Genomic DNA, 24,046 nt, shown 5'->3' with positions numbered 1-24,046 from the left:
TTTTGCCTGTCGAGTTTCTCGGCCGTGTGTACATGGCCTAAGGATCCCCCTGTGAAGTGTGTGGGCTAAAACCAAACATTGACAACAGTGGTGGAATGAGACCACACCATGGTTATAAAGAGAAGTATAATGAACACATAGGTACACCCAGTCCTGCTCTTTCCATAACACAATATCACTTGTCATCTACATAAGTTCATGTTAGGTTAAACCATTTATCATGCGTTCGTGTCACAAGCTGTGTTTAGAGCTGCATTTTTTATTTTTTGACATTGAATGCATCAACTATTCTCTAGATTACATAGCAATACTTCAGATGCGCCTCATTTGAGGCCGGCACACACGATGGCTGTATATTGGCAATGCTATTTGTATACTGCACCTGTAAGTGTCATTATGTAAAATGAGCGCAGCTGAAAAATGACTAAACTACCTAATTGTAAGCATTTTTTTAGTGATTTGGAGAATTGTCATGCAAATGAAAACTGTTGCTGCAAAACAGTTGCTTTGCCACTGACATTATGTTTTGTAGTGCTGACCTGTAAATGGACGCATATAAAAGTGTCTGTGTTTCCAGTAGAAACCGATAAGATAATAGCTGTCATTTTCTAACACAACATAGTAAATTGAAACAGACTGGTTCCTGGAAATAGTATTCAGTAAAAAATGTTGTGTTTGTCTGACTAACTAAATTGCTGTTATCTAATAGGAAATCTATATGGAGAACTTGAATCTCTGTAGGAAACTTGCATTCGATGGCTGCCTCTGGCTATATATTTGCAATCGTTTTTCCATTTGACACCATCATGGGGGGTTATTTACGAAAGCATAGCTCCCGACTGTCCCTGATTTCGAAGGGACTGTCCCTGATTTGGAATAATGTCCCTCTGTCCCTCATTCCTCCTCATTTGTCCCTCATTTTGGTCTGATCTATATAGTTGTATATAAAATGCATTTTTTATCTATCAAAAAGTGTTTCCCAGAGCTAACACTTTCATCAATTTCTAAATTGCGAATTTCCAAAAGCCAATATAAAGGAATTATAGTGGTAATAAAAAAAAAGCACTTGTGGGTTTAACCAATCTTGTTTTTTGTACAATTCTCCTTTAAGGGGGCGTGGCAAGGGGTGTGTCCTATGCCTGCATACTTTTGCTGATAGGTGTCCCTCATTCCCATCTCAAAAAGTTGGGAGGTGTGCGAAAGGCAAATCCACTTTGCACTACAAGTGCAAACTACAAGTGCACTTGAAATTGCACTGAAAGTGCACTTGGAAGTACAGTCGCTGTAAATCTGAGGGGTAGATCTGAAATGAGGGGAATTTCTGCTGATTTTATTATCCAATCACGTGCAAGCTAAAATGCTGTTTTTTATTTTCCTTGCATGTCCCCCTCGGATCTACAGCGACTGCACTTCCAAGTGCACTTTCAGTGCTCTTGTAGTGCAAAGTGGATTTGCCGTTAGTAAATAAACCCCCATATGTCCCTTGTGCCCCTTGCACGAGTCTGTCCAGGGGAAGCTTGTCCCTTACGGAATTTAGTGGTCCTGAGAGGGACATGTGCAGTAACCAGGCAGGCCAGCTATGGCTGGACAGGGCTGAACCCTGTTCCCCGTCGTACTAGCATTTAGAGCCCTTTGCATTCAAGGAAGAAGACCCGGAATACATAATAATACAAAAGATCTGTGTTTAAGACCTTCATTCCTAAATGTACAGGCCTCTAAATGTCAGCACCTCTTGATACAGTGTTCAGCCCCCTAAAAGCCATAGCCTGCTATAGACTTTGACAGGCTGTCTGCAGTGGAGTTGGATATGGCACCTGACCTTCCTGGGTGCAATAAAATGCTGAGCGAGATGCATAGCTTCTAGATGACTCCATGTGTAAGGGGCCTAAAAGGAACCTTCCAGGGTAGAAATATGGTGGATATCCCTGCTAACTTAATTTTAAAGGCACAAGTTCTATGCCTGTCATCCTTATCCTTTCTTCTCTAATTGAGTCATTGATCTTGGAACAAATAGGTTCACATGAGGTGTTTGGCCTACTATGTACAGATGCTTGTTCTAGGACAACTGTCAAGTAGTGAAGCGAGTATCAAGATGAAAGACTCAAGCCTCGTACACACGCTTGCTTCACTACTTGACAGTTATCCTAGAACAAGCATCTGTATATATATATATACATATATATATATATATATATATATATATATATATATATATATATATACCGAGCGTATGTACGAGGCTTGAGTCTGTCATCTTGATACTCGCTTCATTACTTCACAGTTATCCTAGAACAAGCATCTATATATATATATATATATATATATATATATATATATATATATACCAAGCGTGTGTACAAGGCCTTTGTAGGTTTCTCGTCAAGAAAACTGCCTAAAATCTCGACGAGAAAAATAGAGAACCTGCTCTCTATTTTCTCGTCGTGATTTTCGGCAGTGTTTTCCTGCGTGTGTGTATGCTTACCTGCCAGCGTGGAAACCCGCGCATGCTCGAAATAACTTTGACGCATGCACGGTAGCTTCATAGGCATAGGTAGGGTGCAGCAAGATGGCGGCAACGGCATTGAATGTGACGAGTGCATGCTCGTCGGAAGCGATGACGTCACCGCGTTCTTGCCTTCCAAAAGAACCGCGGTTCTTTTAAAAGGAGCGTCTGTAAACTCGGGCGGCAAGAGATTTTTGCCAAGAATCTCGTCAGGAAAAAAAACGTTGTTTTTCCTGACGGGATTCTGGCCCGTGTGTACGAGGCTTCAGAACAAGCACCATCAAGAAAGAAAAAACAGCACAAAGATGGCAGCTTCCATATTTCTGGGTTGACAACTTCACTCTAAATTCAAACAGAGAAGATGGATTGTGAAAACTGCAAGGGTAGACCTTGAAAAAAAAAAGTTTATGTGCATTTAATTTTAAATAATACTGCTTTGCACAATAAATTGTACATAAGAAAGTAAAAATGTCAGTACATCACAATGCACAGATGGATCCGGTGTATTTCCAACTATTGTGGTAGTTCAGTAGTGCACGGCACCAAGTCAATGAATCAATGTGAAATATTGAATGGCTATAGTCCTATATTTAAATCTGATGATGATATTAGACTGACGTAGGGAAGTATGGCATACTGTGGACATAGTTGAAATCACAGGATCTCAATACATGGCATCTGTGCTCCCTGTATAGTCATGCAAATGCCTTATCATATTACATATGCTCATCTTATAACCATCCCTATACACGCTGCACTATGACAAATTTGGCTTTGGGGTTAAGCAATTGAGGAAGGAAATGCATTGACACTACTGCATAGACATTAGTGAATGCATTTGCGGGTGTCCACCTGCATGTTTGCACACTGTACAGCTCCCCGCATTTGCATTTTGCTGCACATTGCCATTCATTTTCAAGAATTCCCCAATGTGCACCTCTTTTGGCCTATGGGTTCTTGTTGAGGGCCCACCAACTACAACAGAAACACATTCTTTTGATGTCTTGGTTAGAGAAATTAATTTATTTATCTTGTATGACAACTATGCACATTTGGCCTGTGCCACAAATGCTGAACGTGTGGAAAAACACAATACTCTGGTAAATTATCTAAGCTTTCACACTTTAGATTGGCTGTGATTATTATTTAACCCAAAAGAGCAGTATGCATTGTAATGCATTGCAACCAGAGACACCAGCCTTCGGAGGTTTAAAGTATCAAGACTAATGCCTCGTACACACGGTCGTTCTTTTGACCATGCAAAAGTCCGCTGTGAGTCCGTCGGAAGTCCGACGGAAAGAGGTTCTCTATCTAAGATCCGTCGGATTTCCAACAAAAAAAGTCAGATGGAGGCTACACACGGCCGGACTTTTCGAGAAAAAAAGCCTGTCTGACTTTTTTTCTCGGAAAGTACGGGCGTGTGTACAATGCAATGTGGATCCTTATCTATGAATGGTTGCTATAGATCCTATATGTTATTGTCCTTGTATAAAATAGAAGATGAGAGACAAAGGGGCTCTTTCTTAAAATAAAAAAAGCACCAATACAGGTTGCAAGTAACACGGCTTACGAGTGTTTTCGCAATACAAGCTATTATATTTTTTAAATCCTGACTCAGTTTACGTTTGTTGTCTCGCAAGACAAGCGGTATTCATGCCAATGGGGTATGCGGTACCGCATTTGGCCAGAGGTGCGGGGGCGCCAGTGACACTCGGAAATGCTCGGAGACAGTCGGAAACACTCCATTCCCGAGTGTCTCTGAGTGCATCTGAGTGCCTCCGGTGCCCCCCACCTCTGGCCACAAGTGATACTGTACTGCATACAATAGCAGTCACTGTGGAACAAATTATCTGAGTTTCCATTGACTCCTATGGGCAAACTCACTTTGATATACAAGTGCCTTGGATTACAAGCATTCTTCTGGAACAAATTATGCTTGTAATCCAGGGTACCACTGTATGGGGATGTGTTGTGATTATGGTATGGATGGTTAGTGCATGTAGTGCATGTATAAAAAAGTGACTTGTTTATTAACGTAAAACCGTTCTCAAGTTGGACTTTATTGCAAGTACTCAAATGGCCTACATAATTGGCATTGTGATAGTGGGGACACCTTTATTTCAGTTCTGGGGGTCTGTGATATGGATGCTGTAAAACAATGCTGGTAATCCAAAACCTCACTGCCATAGAGCTAAATCTGAAACAGGTCACTTCCCTACATCACATCAAGGAATTTGATCTAACTGCTGACCCACAGTCCCAATGGCTGACATATTGCACACCACCATATGTCTTAGTATCAGAGCTGCAATTTTGTAGGTTAATGAAAAACTGAATTGTAGAATTCACATACCGGTATTTGAAGGTTTAAGATACACATGCCTAGATCCAGTAACATTAAGCTGAACAGTCATGTCTAAAGCTTCCAGCTGTGAGATCACTGGGGACCAGCCAAGCCTTACAGCATTAGTAAAAAATAATTGTCCAACAGCCCACTAGAACAGACCTAAAGTCCTGCTATACATAGGTAATGTTCTAACCAGTACTTGAAAAGGGTTCTTTATCATCAAACGCTTTTCTGAGTTTCCCAATAAATGACTGGTCGTGGTGCCTTCCCACTTCTCAGTGGTGCCTTGTTTACATACAGGTAAACAGCTTCCAGAAAAATGTCTCCACTACAGCCACACAGACCATTTATTAGGGTTAAAACTATTAAAAAGTATTTGACTGCTTTTTTGGGAAATCCAACAGTATTTGCCTATTTAAAAAATGCTTTTCCTGTTTTTTTTTATATGGGATTTCAACAAGACAGAAATACCCTGCCAGATCTCTTGTTGTGAGTACATCATCTTTCATTTTTCCCCCCCAAATATTTGTCAATATTATATCAAACCTTTATCTCCAGTTTTAATCCGTCATTTTAGATGGAAAAAAGACCAAGATTAACAGATTTTCTTTTTTTTTCTACAGGTTCCTATTTTTAGCATTTGCTTTGTTTCTCTACAGTATTGAAAAATATCAGCAAAGAACAGTGAAATAAAAAGACAATATCTAGAAAAAGTCCCTATAGTTTCACCATAGCCATTGATGTTTGTTTATGTAATGGTTACTGTTAGTATGGCTGGCCTACTTATTGGGTACCTAGACCTGACTCATCGGAGTTGATTTACTAAAGGAACATATACTGTGCACTGCAAGTGCAGTTGCTCCAGAGCTTAGTAAATGAGGTAAAGCTTCACTTTGCAAAGAATACCAAATCACATGCATGGAAAAAAAAACAGCATTTTTGCTTGCACATGATTGGATAATAGAAATTAGCAGAGCGTCCCCTCCTTTACTAAGATCTAAATCAGGGGTTTTCAAACATTCAAAAGAAAGGGACCTTCAGATTTTAGGGGTGCTAGCTAGATTGTTGCCAGTGGAAGTAAGCAATGCCAGATCTTTAGTACTAGGTGGAGAAATAGTTGGTGTCAGTGGGAGGAATAGTGTCGCTATGTTGTTGCCAATGGAAGGAATTATGCCCCATAATTGGTGTCAGTGAAAGGAATAGCGCCCCATTGTAGGTGTCAGTGGCAGGAATTGTGCCCCATTGTTGGTGTCAGTGGCAGGAATTATGCCCCATTGTAGGTGTTAGTGGCAGGAATTATGCCCCATTTGTCAGTGGCAGGAATTATGCCCCATTGTTGGTGTCAGTGGTAGAAAAAATACCTCAAGGCAAGCAAAGGGCTACATCTGGCCCCAGGGCCGCAGTTTAGCGACCACTGATCTAGAGCAATTATACTTGCAGTGCACAGTATATTTGCCTTTAGTAAATCATTCCTTTACTTCTTAGTGGATGGAGTTAAAATTAGAAGATGTTGCCTTATGCCCCCATGGCCAAGTGTTGTACAATCTGGATGTTCCAATCCCAAGCTACACAATCAGATAATGCCAAAATGAAACTGGTTGTAAAACAATCACTTTCAGAGGCAGAATCAATCATTGTAAATTTCCCCACCTATTCTATATTTTAGTATGGGTAGTAGTCTTTGTCCAACACACATTTCTTATTTTGATATAAAATGCAAACCGCAGTAACTGAAAGCAACCAATCAGAATTCTGTTTAATGAAACTGGATTCTGATGTGTTGTTGTGAGGCCTGCATTTTGGAATTGGTGCTTACCTCCTTGCACTATTTTATGAATAAGCCTAAAAATGTATAGATAGCTTCCCAGTTCCCCAATATGATAGAACTCGTATCTGTGCTAGGTAAACCATCAATGATGCCGTGCATGCTGCAGTTTAGCAGGAGAATGACAGTATTGAAAAAAATAAAAAAATTGATTGTTAGAATGTCCAGTAGGATCGATCTGAGACCAAAATATTCTGGAGCTTCAGGCATGGTTCACTAGAACTGCCAAATTCTTAATTCTGTTAGAACAATGTATTTTTGAGAGCTGATTATTATAAGAATGGATGACAGAATAGTAGTTACAGTATACAGTGTGACCCCTTCAAGGTATGTACTCATGTGATACAACTTAGTAGGTCCAAAGACCTACTAGAGGGATGTTTACATGTGTATTTAGGAGTTTGGGGTCTTAGTCTAGAGATCATCCACCAAGAAAGTCAATCGACAAAGAGAAACAAAGACCTTTTAACTGATTAGAAAGGGTTCAATTCACATCACATACAGTTTCAAACACAGTATGCTCAGGCAAAGTATTCAAGACTGCCAGTTCCAGGAACTGATGTAAATATGGATAGTATAAAAATAAATAGTTCTCTGTGTAGACACTGTATATACATTTTCATATCGCTGGCCCTCACAATTGAGCATTAACAAATGACATGTACCATAGTCGTTCCTCTGTGTAAGTCTCATAGAGAATCTTAATTTTGTCTTCTACAAATGTCAAGCTAGATCAGCATTATTCATCTGTGCTCATAACCTAGGATCGTATCCCAGTCGATCGTATCCCAATCCAAATACCCCGAACCCAAGTTTTCAAAGGAAAACAAAACGCAAAAAATGTTTGATCATGTCTTTTTTTTTTTCTGTAAACAGAAAAGAGATGACTTCTATCACACAAGTTAAGTTCAGCGTGTGTAATTTGACATATTGTACATCAGACGGGTTTATTCAGCGTTGCCAATTTCGGAAACAGCAGCCAAGCAGATAACACAAGAGAAGGGCAACATTGTCAGGGCTGATCAGCTGGCAAGGTGTGGGATATTATCCACCCAGTTGTCTTTCAACCAACAGGGGGCGTTCAGCAAACTCCTGCATAGAGTGCTAAAGGAAAAGCTCAGAATACCAACAGCGTGCCAGCTTACTGCCCAGCATCACGCTGTACAGATTTGCCCTGTCATCTCTTGCCCATTTCATAGACATTCAACAGTGCCAGCTGCTCATTCAAAATGTCCAGTTAAAGTGTACAAGAAATACCATCTTTTTGCTTTATAATTATTATCATTATTAAAATACATATTTAAAAAAATGAACCATTCATTTATATAACCAAGTAAGCCCAAAATTACCAGCATGAAATTAACAAACATAAAAAAGAAAAAGAAAGACACAACATGTGCTTAGCTGCCTTTAACCCATTCAGTAAAGAATGGGTTAAAACAGCTCAGCTTCCCTGAGCAATCAGGAGTGGAATACTGAAAGGATTTTTGTGTAACCTCAGCGGCCAGTCCAGTGTCCGTGGATTTTGCTTGTCTCTGCATCGACAGGAAAAAGATTTCTCTTAATTTGTTAAGAAGCTGTAAATGCCTTTTCATTTGTTTGAGTTCAATATAGTTTTGGTTTTATTGGTCCGCATAGGAATGAGTTACAAAATGGACTGGTCGACTGTCAATCGTTCAGAAGTAAGGCAGTCTTATCTTTCCATAAGGCAAATCATATATAATGTATCAAAATGTTATTAAAAGGAAAAAATGGTCTTTATCATTTTCTGTTGTCCGTGAAACAAGGAAACAAAAAACTGAGTGGTTATCTTTGGCTTAGCTCCTCTTGATTTCCAGACCCAAAATTGTATGTGTTGTACTGCTGTTTGTTTGATTTATCCTGTTTTATTATATGACAAATCCTTTCATTAGTCCATAAAAAAGACTTAGCGATAATGGCAAACAAATCACACAACAGGCACAGAATGCCCTTTTCATCAAATGATCTCTAGGGTTTCATCTCTAACTGCCCCACTTGGCAAACACACTCTCCTGCCATGGAAAAATAGGCTTATTCAAATTTCATTCTTGAATGAACTTCCTTCACGTCCCAGCTCCCAGGGAAAAAAATAAATTAAAAAAACAACCTTTTTCTCCTGCTGTATTCAATTAAACCAACCTTACACCAAAGTGGATTAAAAAAAAAATACAACAGTGATAACAATGAAATGTATTAAAAAAATACTCAAAAGTTTTGTATCTAGCCTGATAATTCATCTTAGAGATTGAGAAAGACTCAAGTCACAGACTCCTACCTCGACTCTTAACAGCAGCAAAATGTTTAGAATTTCAAGTTTTTTTTTTTTTTTTTTTTTCGAGCTTTCATACCTCACATTCCCGGGAGCCAGAGATTGTATATGTACAGGGTCCTGATCCATTTACCAATACATCCATGGGTTCTGTGTTGGAAGGTTTGTAGTCCACATAGTACTCCTGTAATGGGGAGCTTATCTGTCTTTCTGACTCTCTGGCCTTTTTCCTTCTCCTCTTCATCATTGAGCTTTGTTGCAGTTGCTTCATGCTGGCTGGATATCGTTTCCACGATACATAAATGACGAGTAAAATCATGGCCACAGATAGGAAAAGGGCCACACTTCCAGCTATGATTTTATGGAAAGAAACATGTTCGTATTCTTGTTCAGCCATGGGTGTCTGCAGACCTGAGGAAGGGCTAGGAGTGTATAAAGTTGGCGGAACACTCTCCAACTTGTAGACAGTAGGCTTGGGAACAAACTGGGGCTTTGGGGGTGCTTTGGTTGTCTGATAAGCTCTTTCAGTCACCAACACAGGGGTCTCATTGCAGATATTGTAGGTTTCCACAGCATCAATAACCTTCTCCCCTTGGATGTGTTTAGGTCCAGCACATATCATGGTGGTCTCTTTGTTTCCCTTAAAGTTCTTGAGCCAGAACACCAGAGGGCAAATAGTTTTACTGCATTCCCACATGTTTCCAGAAAGAGTTATAGAGGTCAGAGATATCCAAGCATTTATGGTTTCCTGGGTGACATTGGTGAGTTTATTTGAATCCAGGTTAAGCTTCTGCAAATTAGGGAGGCATTGGAAGGTCCCAGGTTCAATGCTCTGTATGTCATTCCCTGACAGGTCAAGGTTGTGCAGTGCACTCCAAGTCCAACTTAATCCTTGACTGATAGATCTAATCCTATTCCACTGCAAATAAAGAGAATGTAAGTTGAAGAGGCGAGGAAAGTGGGCAAAGTTCACCTTTGAAAACTGATTGTGTTCCAGGTGGAGCTCCTTTAGCTTCAGGAGACCAGCAAAGGCATTACGAGACAAGCTCCTGAGCCGGTTATATCCCACATCCAAAAATTCCATATTTCGACAGTCCTGAAAAACCCGAACTGGCACTGTTTTTAGTGAGTTGGACCGTAGGTGCAGGCTTAAAAGCTTCCGAAGACCTTTGAACTGCTCAGATTGAAGCACCTGCATTTTGTTGTAGGATAAATCCAAATTCCTCAGGTTGGGGACAGGGTGAAAAGTGGTATTGGCTAGGTTAGTAATTTTGTTAGAGCTCAGAATGAGCTCCTTTAGCCGCCTGATACCCTGGAAGGCATCCTCATCCACCGAATTAATGTAATTGTGGTCAAGGTAAAGCCAGACTAGTTGGTTAAGGCCGGAGAACTGGTTAGACTTCAACTTTTGGATGCTGTTGTAACGTAGAGACAATCCCTGGGAGCCACCTGAAATATTCTGAGGAATGTCTTTAAAGGCATGGGACTCGCAATAGACAATTTTCCCATCACACCGGCAGTTCTTTGGACAAGTTTTCTGTGCTCCCACAACAATCACCACGGTGAGTACGGGTAACAGGAGCAGCGTTAAACTCATGCCTTTCAGCTGATTAATCAGTTGGAACCCTGCAGCATGGCGAGAAAAAAAAAAACATGCATTGAGATCTACAAACCTTAAGAGAGACATTGACAGAATGAATTCTATTTCACCCTCACTAAAATCCCTTAAGCAGTGCAATGATTAATTGTTTTAAATTAAATCTTATCAAATAAAATAATCCTGGCTTTCCCTAAGCCTCTTGACCGTTATGTTGGAAACGCTATCTTCCTTGAAGGAAAATCCAAAGCTGTACAGACAGCCCCATTAAACAGGGGTCTTCATTCCTAGTGCCAGACTGCACCATCCTGATTCCCAAATAGATCACCACACCCCTGGATTGGGATTCAACACATAGGGTACAACATCTACACAGAAAGTCATTTATGAAGACAGCCTTATTCAAACATATATATATTATATACATATATATATATTATTCTGGGGCAGTAGTATGCACTAAATACATATGTGCACTTGCTTATCAAGCAGTGTCATCAAAACCATAGACATGTCCTCTGTATGTACATGTCTATGTAATCTACTAGTCCAATGATAAGATTTATTGATAAGAATTATATGATTAGCCAATACATGTTAGTTTTAATGAAGTTGAAATGAGCCCTGGGACTAATGGCTAAAAGAAAAGGACCACGGGAAAAGTAAGGGTTAACACTGAATGAAATGTCCTTTTTTTTTCTTGAATGCAACTCCTAGTGGCTGGAATTTAATTAAAGTGATGCAGTGTTTGCATATTGTTGCTCCTAACGAGCAATATATATGGGGGGGAGATACAACGGACGCATCAATGTCTTTTAACCCTTTCTCCTTCGTGAATAGGCATACATTCGAAATTGATGTATAAGAACATATTTTAACCCCTTATTTTCAGTCTGCTTTTTTCTGTCTGCTGGATTTCAAAGGGAGAGCAAGGAAGGTATCTGACCTTGCTACTTGTACCAGTGATATTTGAAAGCCAACCAGAAAATTTGGAGAGGGAACCCAAATATTTGCTTGCAAAGGGATCAGTAAAAGGATTTCAGAGGGCATGATAGATATTAGCAGTGTTGCAGACTAAGAGAGATTAGAGATTTTTTTTTTGGGGGGGGGGATGCAGTCCCGTCTCTTTTAGCTCCATTACCTCTAGTTAGCTTTGTTGACAGCAGGACATTTCTATAGTCTAGACGGGTCAGTGCAAGGAGGGAAATGGTTAAAATGGTAAAAACCCAGCTGGCATCTACGTGTTGTCTGCTAGTAAAGAGGCTTCTCTATGACTGTGCAATGAATGCATCAGATTCAGGAGCTGTGGATGAATCCTCTGGCACTGTGGAGGAAGCCTGCATAGTACATATACCCTTTCCAACTCTGGCACACTATAGGCAAGACACTGGCTCTGTCTCTAAGACGGTGCATGGATGGGGAGCCATGCAACACACAGGCACAGAACAATGTGCAACTTCCGCACCGAGCCCTTTATAGGGCATCAAGTTTGGGCAACAAACCGAAATGAAAAAGACTGAATTTGATGCAACAGAGGCAATAATATTGCATGAGTGTCTCAGCATAACTATGCTTCTGAATATATAATATACTAAATGGCTAAAATTGCCTACCTGCTACCTGCTGCTACCTACAGGTGCAAAACTCTGCAACCTTTGCCTACAATGTTTTACAGATGTCTGCATTGTATCAAATGATATCTGCAAGTAGATCTACATACAGACAATTAAGGAAAGAACAAGCAGAGCATCTGTATAAATGAGATTTCCAATATACAGGTATTTCCATTTTACATTTCGCATCAAAGGGCTAACATCCTCTTGTGTGTGTGTGTGTGTGCTTTTTTTTGCAGGCATGATAAGATTAAATAAAGCAATTAAAGGCAAGGATTGGATTGACATACATGAACAGTCTTTGTGAGCAGCAAAGCAGAAAAAACTTCACTCACCCATCCTCCGTCACCCTGCGTCCTTTCCTTAGAGATCGTCTCTAGAAAAATGTTTCTTATTCCGCCTGTTAATTAGGAGGCAGCTATTCGTTCATGGTCCATACAGGTCTCTGTGTCAAACCATCCTGTTGTCAGACTTAGCCTCCCCCCTCCCTTTGCTGTATGGATATAGGATATATGTATTTTTTTTTTATTGCAAAGTTTATCTCCTTGTTGTCTTCATAGGGTTTCCAATAAAGAATAGAAGAAAGAAGTCTCCTATAAAAGAAAAGCAAAGCAGAGCAGTGAGGAATTCCTGGTATTCATAGGCAATGTGAAATGAGCGATACAGCCAGCAAGGGAAGGTATACAACTTCTCTGTAAAATCTTCGCAATACCTAACAAGCCTTGCCCATCAATACCTTCCATCTTTAGACATCCTTTAGCAGTCCCATCTCTTCCATGGTGCTGTTGGGTACCATAAAGGCCAAAAAAAAGAAGGATGCCTGGAGCCCCAAGTTCAGAACAAGTGGCGTCCTGCTTTTTCTATATAGCTGTTGAGGTTTACACTGCTATGTAGCTGTGTGTTGGAAAGCAGCTGGGATTCAGGAGAATTTTTTTTTTCTTCTTTCCCAGAGACTGCTGATGCTCAGAAGCCTGAGCATCAGCTACAGAGTGTCCCCTGCTGGAGAAAGGAGAGGAGGCAGGGAAAAGCCACATACAAGTCAGCCTGTCATTGCAATGCAATGCAGGCTCTCTCACTCTTTCACAAAACACAATTAACTCCATCGCCTCTGAGAGCCATTTGTGCATTTGATGAATGGATTATACGTCAGAGGTTCTAGGATCTCTGACCCATCTCAAACATGGCCTTGTTGCTAAGGAGGTGCTCCAGACATGGTTTATCTTGTTAAAATCTGGATAAATAATTCATGGGTGATAAATCCAAAGACGAAAGAGGGTAGTGTGGCGTAAAGCTACACAGAGTCGTAATGTCTCTCTAAAGATAACATTATCGGTCTCAGAAATGTATGTTTTGCGCATGCTGCGTTTTCAGATAGCCTGCATTCTTTTGGTACTGTAAGCATCCTAAGTTAGCCCTCCCGTCCTTTGCATGATGCTGGCTGAGGTCAGTCGTATTTGTCTCCCATGTTGTTAGAGCTTCTTTAGTCCCAACAGAGCAATGCTAACCTAGTTCTTCGGGACTGCTGCATGGAGTCAGGGTTGCAGGTTGCTTCCTTGACTGTGATAAATAGAGCACCCTGGAGATAAATGTACTAGATCCTCCGAGAAGGGGAAAATTTCATGTTATCTTCCACTCTAAACATTGACTTCTACAAGCACTCAACAGAACCAGCAAGGTCTCCTTTAGCTTCCTTTTGTAATATAAGTCAAAGGTGGCTAACACGTTAGTTTTACCATATTTTCAACACGTATGCCGCGTACACACGACCGTTTTTAATGTCATGGAAAAAAACAAAGTTTTTCTCCACGTGATTCTTGTCAAGCCTGCCTTGAAGACACACAATCATAAAAAAAATGCTCAAGCAACGCGCAGTGACGTACAACACGTACGACGGCACTAAAAAGGGGAAGTTCTATTCGGAGGTCGCCAACCTTTGGGCTGCTTTTGCTGATTTTGTGTTAGTAAAAGTTTGGTGAGAGACGATTCGTGCTTTTTAGTCTTCATGCTTTTCAGTCTGTTACAGCGTGACAAATGCGCTCCATTACAAATGCTAGTTTTACCAGAACGAGCGCTCCCGTCTCATAACTTGCTTCTGAGCATGTACGTTTTTTCCTGTCGTTAAAGCCTACACACAACCGTTTTTCATGATGTGAAAAACGACGACGTGAAAAACTACGAGAAAAACGGTCGTGTGTACGCGGCATAAGAAAACCCTTACTGGATAATTTAATTTTTTTAGTACCAACAGACCCATTATAAGTTTAGTTCACTTCATAAAAAAAATTAAAAGGTAAACCAAAGGTTCATACACACGATCAGACTTTTTGACAACAATGATCCGACGGACGTGTTTTATCGGACATTCCGACCGTGTGTATGTTCCATCGGTCAATTGTTTTCATTTTTTGAACGGACAAATGTTCGCTGTGCATGTACTCAAAATTTCCGGCAACAAATGTCCAATGGAGGATAATCCAATCGTGTGTACACAAGTCTATCGGACTAAAGTCCAAAGTACAAAAACGCATGCTCGGAACCAATGCTAAAGATCAGACAACAATAGCAGAATTTGCCCAAAGTGGTAAAGAGCTGAAAAAACATGTGATTTGGTGAATGTTGGCTGAAAAAGTTTTACTGTGTGTATGCAGAACAAGTTCACCGCCAACGCCCTTCGGACCAAAATCCACAGAAAAGTCAGATGGAAGTCCGATCGTGTGTATGAAGTTTAAGACAATATACCCTCATCACTGCCCGGTCCCCACTGCACTTACCTCTGTGGGTGATACAATTTCATTATCCACGCAGCCAGATGTATTTGTTCTGGGGTTTGGTATTGCGCTGTTCTTTCTATTCTTTCCCAAGCAACACTGGGACTGATTAGAGCAGCTTTGATTGGTCAGTGTGGTCATGTGCTGGTACTGACTAATAAGAATCACTCTGATCAATCCCAGCATTCTTAGGTAAAGAAGAGGAAGAACAACACAGGTTTCGAACCCCAGTACCACTGCACCAGGCTGTGTGGATGGTGCTACTGTAACACCCATGGAGGTAGGTGCAGTGGGCTTGTAAGTGGGCTGGAGGGGTGGGAAAGGTCTTAGTTCACCTTTTCATTTTTTTTTTTAAAAGCAAACTAACCCTATAATTTGTATGCCATGCTGAAGCTTTTATTTTTTTGTCTTGGATAAAGTGGGGAAGTATTAGAATCCCTTTCATGTTTAACTGCTATCCGGAGCTCCTATAGAAAAATAAGTGGGTACTGTACATAGCTTTCTAAAAATATCAGCAATAACTGTGATTGGGACTGGTAGGGTGATGTGATATTTTTAGCACTAATGCAAGCAGTGGGTTGGCTCTAAGGAAGGGTTATGCGTATATACAAATTATGGATGGATTTAAGCCATGAGGAGCAGACATTACAGACAGGCGCTATTTGCATGCAGCCCCCTCTAGGTGGTGCCCACATGTGAGGAACAGGGACAATAATGCTATAGAGGAAAGAGAGAGATGACGCTGGATGTTTTCCAGACAGGAAATGATAAGGGCTTTATCTTACTTGTTGAAGCTTCTAATGCACATTGTGAGAAGCTCACAGTGTGCAGTGAAATCAGAGCAAGCAATATCAGTGCTGGAGAGGAGCCTGTACAACCGTGTCAATATACACCTAAGATAAATGTTAATAAATGTTATTTCTATGTGTCTACAATATTCTGTACTGTACAGTACCATCTCACGTGTGCCTGAGTGAAAATGTAAAGTGAATGAAAAGTAAGGAAGGGTTAGAACCTCTATCAGGCTGTCTTTGTCTCTCCTGGGGGTTTCTGGATTTTGTCTCCTGGTGATCATCCTGCGGAGTGAATGTGGTGGTAAACAAATAGGGGCAACGCCCTCTGGAAACAAGTGTCCAGAGTGGAAAATATTCCTCTCCATCCCTGTTCTGGTAACACCTCTGGTCCAGGACAGGGATGGAGAGGAATATTTCCCACTCTGGACACTTGTTTCCAGGGGGCGTTGCCCCCATTGTGAAGAGGTTTTCTCCCGCATCATTATGTGTCTGCAGGACAGAAAATGAAAGGAACACAGATGGCAAAAAAGAAAAACAAAGCTTTAACTATTTCCAATAATTAGTTAAAAGGAAAAAAAATGGGTTTACTGTAGATGTACTTCTTAAAAGAGAAGAACATTTATACACCCAACCTCCAGCTTCCTACAGAACCCCATGGGAACTGCTGTACAGGTATTGCGAGTACATAATCAATAGTAGCATGTAAACTGTGAACATGATTGCAAGGTAAGTACACATCTGGGAGGGGAAGGTGGACTTATTCAGAACAGTTGAGGGGGAGGGCAAAAAGAATAAGTGTATGTTATCTGAAAATACACTTATATTTTAAAGTCCTCAAGACCAGAGTGTATTCATAGCCCTACACTGCATATGATGAGGCTGAGGAACAGTCAACCACTAGAGTGTGTGGGAGCACCATCTGCCATAGGCATGGAGGATCAGGTAAGTAAAACGGATTCTCCTCGCCACTAGACAAAACCAGCTATTAACCCTTGCAGTGTAGAGGCCCTGTATTGCAAGGGCTAAACCCTAGGGGTTAAGTCTAATGCCGCGTACACATGAAATTCCGACAAGAAAAGTCTGATGTGAGCTTTTGGTCTGAAATTTCGACCGTGTGTATGCTCCATCGGACTTTTGGTGACGGAATTTCCGGCAACAAAAGATTAAGAGCTGGTTCTCAAATTTTCAGACGTAAAAAAATTCCTATTGGAAAAAAATCGTCTGTAGCAATTCCGACGTGCAAAATTCCGAAAGGCTAAAAGGCACTGCAGACCTTTTAGCTCTGAGGAAAGGGGTTCTCCCCTGAAACGCGTCAGCCCTAGCCACGGTCACGGATCGAAACAATATCGTGCTATGCCGATGGTGTTGGTTCTTTGCTGCATTGTGATTCAAGGCCTGTTTTTAACACTCCTTTTGTGAGTATTATGATTTGTTTTTATTGATTTAATAAAATCCACCAAACAGTATCACACTAGGTCGGTGCGCCCTCCGTTTTTCCTCTTTTGTTTCCTTTAGAGTAGAGAAGGATACAGCAAAATGAAGAATCATAATAGGGGTAAGACAAATAGATATAACAAAGACATTGAAGAATGTACAAAACATACCTTTCAAGAACGCATTGTATGAAGGACACTACAATTCTTCTATACCAAAGTAAAAACTGTTTATACATTTACCCTTCTATAAACAGATAGATGCTCCTTCTGGATACCTGTGTACAATATATACCTATAGCATACAATAAGATGGCTTGACTGAGGGAGGATTATGGAAATTTCTAGAGCTTTGCACCAAGGTGTTTGGACGGTCAATCACAAAGAGGGCTTTCTGGGTGAGTAAATCCCAACCAGAAGTCTTGCAAGCAGCTAATGAGACCTGCTTTCTTATAGATTTGTGTCTCATAGTTGATAATTGACTTGTTAACTGAATAATCTCATGCCTGAATTTGCTACAGAATAATGGAAAACCTACAAAGGGATGTTTAATAGGTTCATTGACATCACAGACAGCTGGTTGGGCCGAGCACCAAGTCAAGTCCTATTTTTCCCATCCCTGTCATCAAGCCATTCCCTGTATACCTATGGTTACTTCACGTATGCACAGATTGTTCTATCATTAGCACAGGTGGGGCTGTCAAAATGACGAATCAGCTGATCAATGTACAGATAAGATGCAATCATCAGCACTGTGCTTTCTCAAGCTTATGCAATAATTAAAAAAATAAAGTGTTTTAAGACAAAAACTAAAACATCAGTATTAATAATCTGACTATTGTAAATTAAATACTGCTTAGTTGTTCTCCATCATTGCCCTTTGCACATTGTCACTGCTGTATGTATTGCCTTATTGAATAAAGGTCTTTCAGGTTGACTTCATTGTCTGCATCATGAAAAGCAGAGTGCTTATTAGTACCCTATGCTTTTATAACAGGTGTCATCATTGCTTAGTGCTTCCATTCATGAGATACCTTTCATATTGAATTCCATGTATTGCCTATTAAAGAATTTTATTAAAACACAAAAAAACAGTAATTCAGCTGCTGCATCGATGTCTGTCTTCTCAGGGCCAAATCATGTAAAAAGTTGACTTTATTGCGATTAGTCATTGAACTTTTTTTTATTATTCTTTAATGTTTTTGTGAAGGTTGTAATAAACAATACAGGACAAACAGTACCATTCTGTGTAACAGCAGAATGTCTTTGTAAACATTTGTTCTAATGGTCGAAGGCCAGTTTCATAGGTGAGTGGAGAGATTTTCAGTAGGTATTATACTGTAATTACCTATACTAAATTTGACAGAGTGCAAGTAACCAATGGATGTAGGACTAGGCTATAGACACAAAAAGGAAAGGTATAGGGAATATTTTTATATTAAACTTCCAGAAGAAAGAGGAAGGGGTTGGGTATCCTCAAACAGAAGGAGGAACACAAGGCCTCTAACATGCACCAGCTCTGTGATATCGTCATGGAGGAGTGGTAGAGGACTCCAGTGGCAACCTGTGAAGCTCTGGTGAACTCCATGCTAAAGAGGGCTAAGGCAGTGCTGGAAAATAATGGTGGCCACACAAAATATTGACACTTTGGGCCCAATTTGGACAATTTCACTTAGGGGGTGTACTCACTTTTGTTGCCAGCGGTTTAGACATTAATGGCTGTGTTGAGTTATTTTTAGGGGACAGAACATTTACACTGTTATACAAGCTGTACACTCACTGTGGCAGGCGCAGCACTACTTAAATACTGATACCACGTGTTATATGGACTATGGCTGCGCAAGCAGCAATGTTATGAAGCAGTTTGAAGTTATAAATGAACGCAGTTATTAAAGAACAGTTATCTAAGAAGAATTGTATGGTGTGTTCTTAACCCTCTCAGCGCTTCACAGAACGGCATCTTAGGGAAGAGTCAGAGATTACATCATTAACCCTAATGCCATAGCGCATGGTGCTACTCAGTATTTAAGTAGTGCTGCGCCTGCCACAGTGGAACTATTTTGCCTCCTGCTTTCACAGAAAATGGCTGCTGGAAAGCTTGGTTTCACTTTGCCTCACAAAGGGAGGGGGCGGGTAATCTGTCATTGGCTAGGATCGCTGTCCATCAAAGCTAGCTCACAGGCATATCCTGCTTTTCTACTCTTGCTCACAAATAAAATATTAAATGCAAAATACAGCGATAACTCTTTCCATAGTTTAAAAATACATATATAAGCTGTGTGTGGGTTATTGTCACTTTTATACACCTATGTGTGTTAACTATATGAACTTATTATACAGGTTTCTGCCTCCAGGACATGCTTTTTTAGCTGGCCAGCTACACTCCCACCAAAATACCTATAATTCTATGTTCTCAGTAGCAGGATTTGAACTTGAATTTGAGGAATTTTCCATCAAGTTTTCAACTCTCTAGTGTCTGTTACTCTCAAGTAGAACAGCTAACTTTTGAATGGGACGTTCCAGCTTGAGTGGAGTTGTGAAACGTTTTCCTTTGTTGTCAAGGTTTGAGTCTCCCATTTGTAACAATACTCTTCTTACTAGTCCTTCTTTGTCCTTTTGAACTTCTAGAACTCTGACCAACTTCCATTGATTTCTAGGTAAGTAATTTTCTTTGACTAATACTATGTCATCAACTTGGACATTTCTTCTGGGTGTTTGCCATTTACTTCTGAGTGTGAGATTGGCTAAGTACTCTTTACTCCATCTATTCCAAAACTGCTCTGACAGATATTGAACTCTTCGCCATCTTTTTTTGGCGTATAAATCCTCCTTGGTGAATCTTTCAGGTGGCGGCTGTATGTAGTCAGGCTTGAGATGCAGCAGATGGTTAGGGGTTAAAGGTTCCAAGCTTGTTGGGTCATTGATGTCGTTGACTGTAAGTGGACGACTGTTGACGATAGACATTACTTCATAGAATAGTGTCCTCAGTGAAGTATCATCTAATCTTCCAGCATTCTTTTTAAACATTGAACTTAGCACATTTCTTACAGTTCTGATTTGCCTCTCCCAGACTCCACCTGTATGGCTTGCACTTGGAGCATTCATGTGAAAATCACACTGTTTCTCTAACAAGTACTCAGTTACTTTTTCTTTGTCGATCTCCTTTAGAGCCTTGTTTAGTTCGTTCTTTGCTCCAACAAAGTTAGATCCTTGGTCAGATCTAAGTTCTCTGACTGTACCTCTTATGGCTATGAAACATCTTAAGGCATTGATGAATGCGTCGGTTGACATATCCTCCAACATTTCCAGGTGTATTGCTCTGGAGCTTAGACACGTTAATATCAGCCCATATCTCTTGAACTCCTTGCGGTTTTGTTTGGTGATAAATGGGCCAAAACAGTCCATTCCACTATAAAGAAATGGTGGTGATGGGTTTACACGATCAGCTGGTAGATCAGCCATCCTTTGCTCTTCCGTGGGTCTACGTGTCTTTCTACAGATTACACATTTACTGATGTACTTCGCTATAACTTTACTTCCTTTCACTATCCAGTAACCATCTTCTCTCAAACAGTTTTGAGTAAAGTTTCTCCCTTGATGCAAGGATTTGTTGTGGTAGTGATCAATAATCAATCTTGTGAAGGTAGAATTCTTGGGTAGAATTGTTGGATGCTTGACTCTGTTGGGTAGCGAAGCGTTTTCCAGCCTACCTCCCAGCCTACCTTAGGGGGTGTACTCACTTTTGTTGCCAGCGGTTTAGACATTAATGGCTGTGTTGAGTTATTTTTAGGGGACAGAACATTTACACTGTTATACAAGCTGTACACTCACTACTTTACATTGTAGCAAAGTGTAATTTCTTTAGTGTTGTTACATTAAAAGATATAATTTTTTTTTACAAAAATGTGAGGGGTGTACTTACTTTTGTGAGATACTGTATATATTTATATATATATGAGTGGTCCCTTGGTATTATCACATAAAATACAGGTTTATTGACCCTGCATGGTACGTAGAGGAAGCTGGCGTGCAACTGTGGCCAAGAGCACCTTAGAGAGAAGGCTTTGTGGGACTGGTTGCAAAGATGGTGGGGTTCTGCTGGAGTTTTTCATTTAATGCGAAAAATCCAATCGTCTGTGTGGAACTCCATCGGACAAAAATCCACTCATGCTCAGAATCAAGTCGACGCATGCTTGGAAGCATTGAACTTCATTTTTTTTGGCTCGTCGTAGTGTTGTACGTCACCGCGTTTTAGCACGATCGGATTTTTGACTGATGGTGTGTAGGCAAGACTGATGAAAGTCAGCTTAATTGGATATCCGACAAAAAAATCCATCGGATTAGATTCCATCAGATATCCGATCGTGTGTACAGGGCTTCAGTCTTTCATTCCTCTTCTTTGATCGACCTTTTGCATCCGCAATTTAAGTGGTGGGTAATTGTACTGTTCCCAATACAATAGGGCATAGGATTTGAAAGCATTAAATAAATAGGGTGTAATTATTCACTTAAAGTGTTACTAAACCAAGGACCCTGCATTTACTATATCTGGTCTCTCACAGTACACAGTACACAGTACATGGAAATGCAAATATTTTAGTTAATATAAACTGCTAAATACCTTTTCTCATTAGCAGTTAGACCAGTCTTGTGACTTCTATCAGTATCTGGTTAAAGCTTGTAGGAAGAGTTTTCATTCTTCTCTGACTGTCTTCTTCTCTGGCTGCGGGACCCCCTGTCTGGACAGTGCTGATTAGCCCTGTGCTGATCACATGCACCCTCTCAGGAAAAATAAAAAAACTATCAAAGTACACACCAAACTGAGCATGTGCAGAGTGACCTCAAAGGCTCTGTCTTATAAGGTGATGGATTGGGGACTGTGGAAGAAGGGGAGGATCAGAGAAGACAGGATCATACAGCCTTTTTACAAAATGCACAGGATTAACCCCTTAGGTTCCACAGTGAGTATAACAAGCATACTTTACTGCATATACAGACTGATTTTACTGTTGTGGGTTTAGTAACAATTTAACAGTACACACTGTTAATTTTTTTTTAACCCAGCAGGCTGAATGAAAAAAAAACTGACAGCTCAGATCAGAGACGATGTACTAACAGTCCAATGTTAGTACAACCATCTCCCCTGATGTTCTATTGTACTCTGACAAGGGGATGGTCAGCTTATGTCAGGCCAGCTGCAGTACACACAGGCTGAATGTCGTTTGCTTTCTATTGAACTAGCCATGCCGCCCAACATTCAGCCTGTGTGTATGAAGCTTTACAATGGCCTGCTGGAAGGCTTGAACACTGAAATAAATAAGCTTGTATCCTTAAGCATTGCTACCATATGTGGGCAAAGGTTCCTCATCTGGTGTAGTCTCTCCAGCATTCCGGCAATGTTGTGGAAAATATTGAGTGAAGATATTGAGGGAAGATTGGATGGGGTAAGGCACCATTAACGCCCCGTACACACGTCCGAGAAACTCGACGAGCAAAACACATCGTTTTGCTCATCGAGTTCCTTGTGAAGCCGCCGAGGATCTCGGCGAGCCAAGTTTCCTCATTGACTAACGAGGAAATACATGTTCTCTATTTGGCCCGACGAGATCCTCGTCGGTTTCCTCTGCCAAAAGTGTACACATGACCGGGTTTTTCTGCAGAATACGGCTCTGATCGAGTTTCTGGCTGAATTCTGCTGAGAAACTCGGTCGTGTGTACGGGGCCTGAGAGTATAGTTTATCATTTATTGCCTTGGCTTAGGTTTTAAGGGAAGAAATATAAGTGAGTTGTAGAACCGTATTTTGCTGGGTCTTGGGTGTTGCAAGCATTATATGTTAATGTCTCCATTAGTCTTCTTTTGTATGCACAATTTAAGTGGTGGGTTATTGTACTAATCTCAATACTGTTCACTGGAAGTTGAACATGGCACAGGATGAGGGACTTGAAAGCCTTGAGTAAATGGGATGCAATTATTCACTTACACTGGCTTGCTGGAAGGCCTGTACCCTAAAAGAAACTGAACCAGGGGTTGAAAGGAAAGCTAAATCCTTAAATTTAAATGATATGTCTGGTGATGGTTGTCCAATAAGCTTGTATCCTTGAGCATTGCTTCCATATGTGGGCAAACGTTCCTCAATTTTGTGTAGTCCCTCCAGCATTTGGGCGATGTTGTGGAAAATATTGAGTGAAGATTGGATGGGGTGTCCAGGGAAGAAATATAAGTGAACTGTATTTTGATGATCTTCAGTTAGCTTGATATGGAGTTCTTGCACCCATTGGGTGATGTATATTTAACTATCAAGATATTCCAGTTGAGAAGCATTTTATAGAATTGTGAAATGCAGTGTAAAGGAGATTGTGAAGTAGATAAGTCATCTATTTGGTTGAGTTTTGTATGGAGTATAGTGGTTTCGGGAGTGAGTGGGTATAGGGGTTGATTTACTAAAACTGGAGAGTGCATAATCTGGTGTAGCTCTGCATATAACCAAAAAGCTTCCAGGGTTTTTGTCAAAGCTTAAAAAGGAAGTAAACCCCGGCCGATTTTTCTTATTTTTAAAAATTTTAAATACAATAGCTCATTACAAAGGATAATACATTAAAATCTGCCTGAAACGAGGTCTGTAAATACCTTATTTAGCATCTTTCTAATGTCTCCATTTCCGGGTATTGCCCGCGCCATTGCTTCTACTGTTTTCTGAATCTATTCTGGAAGTCACTTCCGCCCTTACTCTGTTTCCCTTTGGAAATCTCGCGCATGCGCCATAGCGCCGTAACCAAACCAAGTAGATGATCAGAGCAGCATCGCAAGACTTCTCCTCTGTGCCGTTCTGAGGGGAAGCTTGTCCATACAAATGTCCGACATGCAGGGAAGATAGA

General features: G+C 40.6%; 1 protein-coding gene across 3 annotated transcripts in view; it reads right to left on the bottom strand.

The window, feature by feature from the left end:
• LRRTM4 (leucine rich repeat transmembrane neuronal 4) overlaps nucleotides 1–13,186 on the bottom strand; it is a 977,813-nt gene extending 964,627 nt beyond the window's left edge. Inside the window, exons 1-3 of one of the 3 annotated variants that reach the window (XM_040345920.1) lie at nucleotides 12,912–13,182; nucleotides 12,511–12,768; nucleotides 9,045–10,591 (exon numbers count right to left, since the gene is read on the bottom strand). In XM_040345920.1, the coding sequence (XP_040201854.1) occupies nucleotides 9,045–10,591; nucleotides 12,511–12,514 (1,551 nt within the window). In that variant the 5' untranslated portion in view covers nucleotides 12,515–12,768; nucleotides 12,912–13,182. Of the gene's footprint in view, nucleotides 1–9,044; nucleotides 10,592–12,510 lie in introns of all 3 variants that reach the window. The other 2 variants (XM_040345921.1, XM_040345919.1) reach the window with 2 other exon arrangements.
• Between the last annotated feature and the right edge of the window lie 10,860 nt (nucleotides 13,187–24,046).

Source organism: Rana temporaria, chromosome 3 (genome assembly GCF_905171775.1).
Source record: "Rana temporaria chromosome 3, aRanTem1.1, whole genome shotgun sequence".
Taxonomy (NCBI): Eukaryota; Metazoa; Chordata; class Amphibia; order Anura; family Ranidae; genus Rana; species Rana temporaria.
This window is presented reverse-complemented; position numbering and strand designations above follow the sequence as displayed.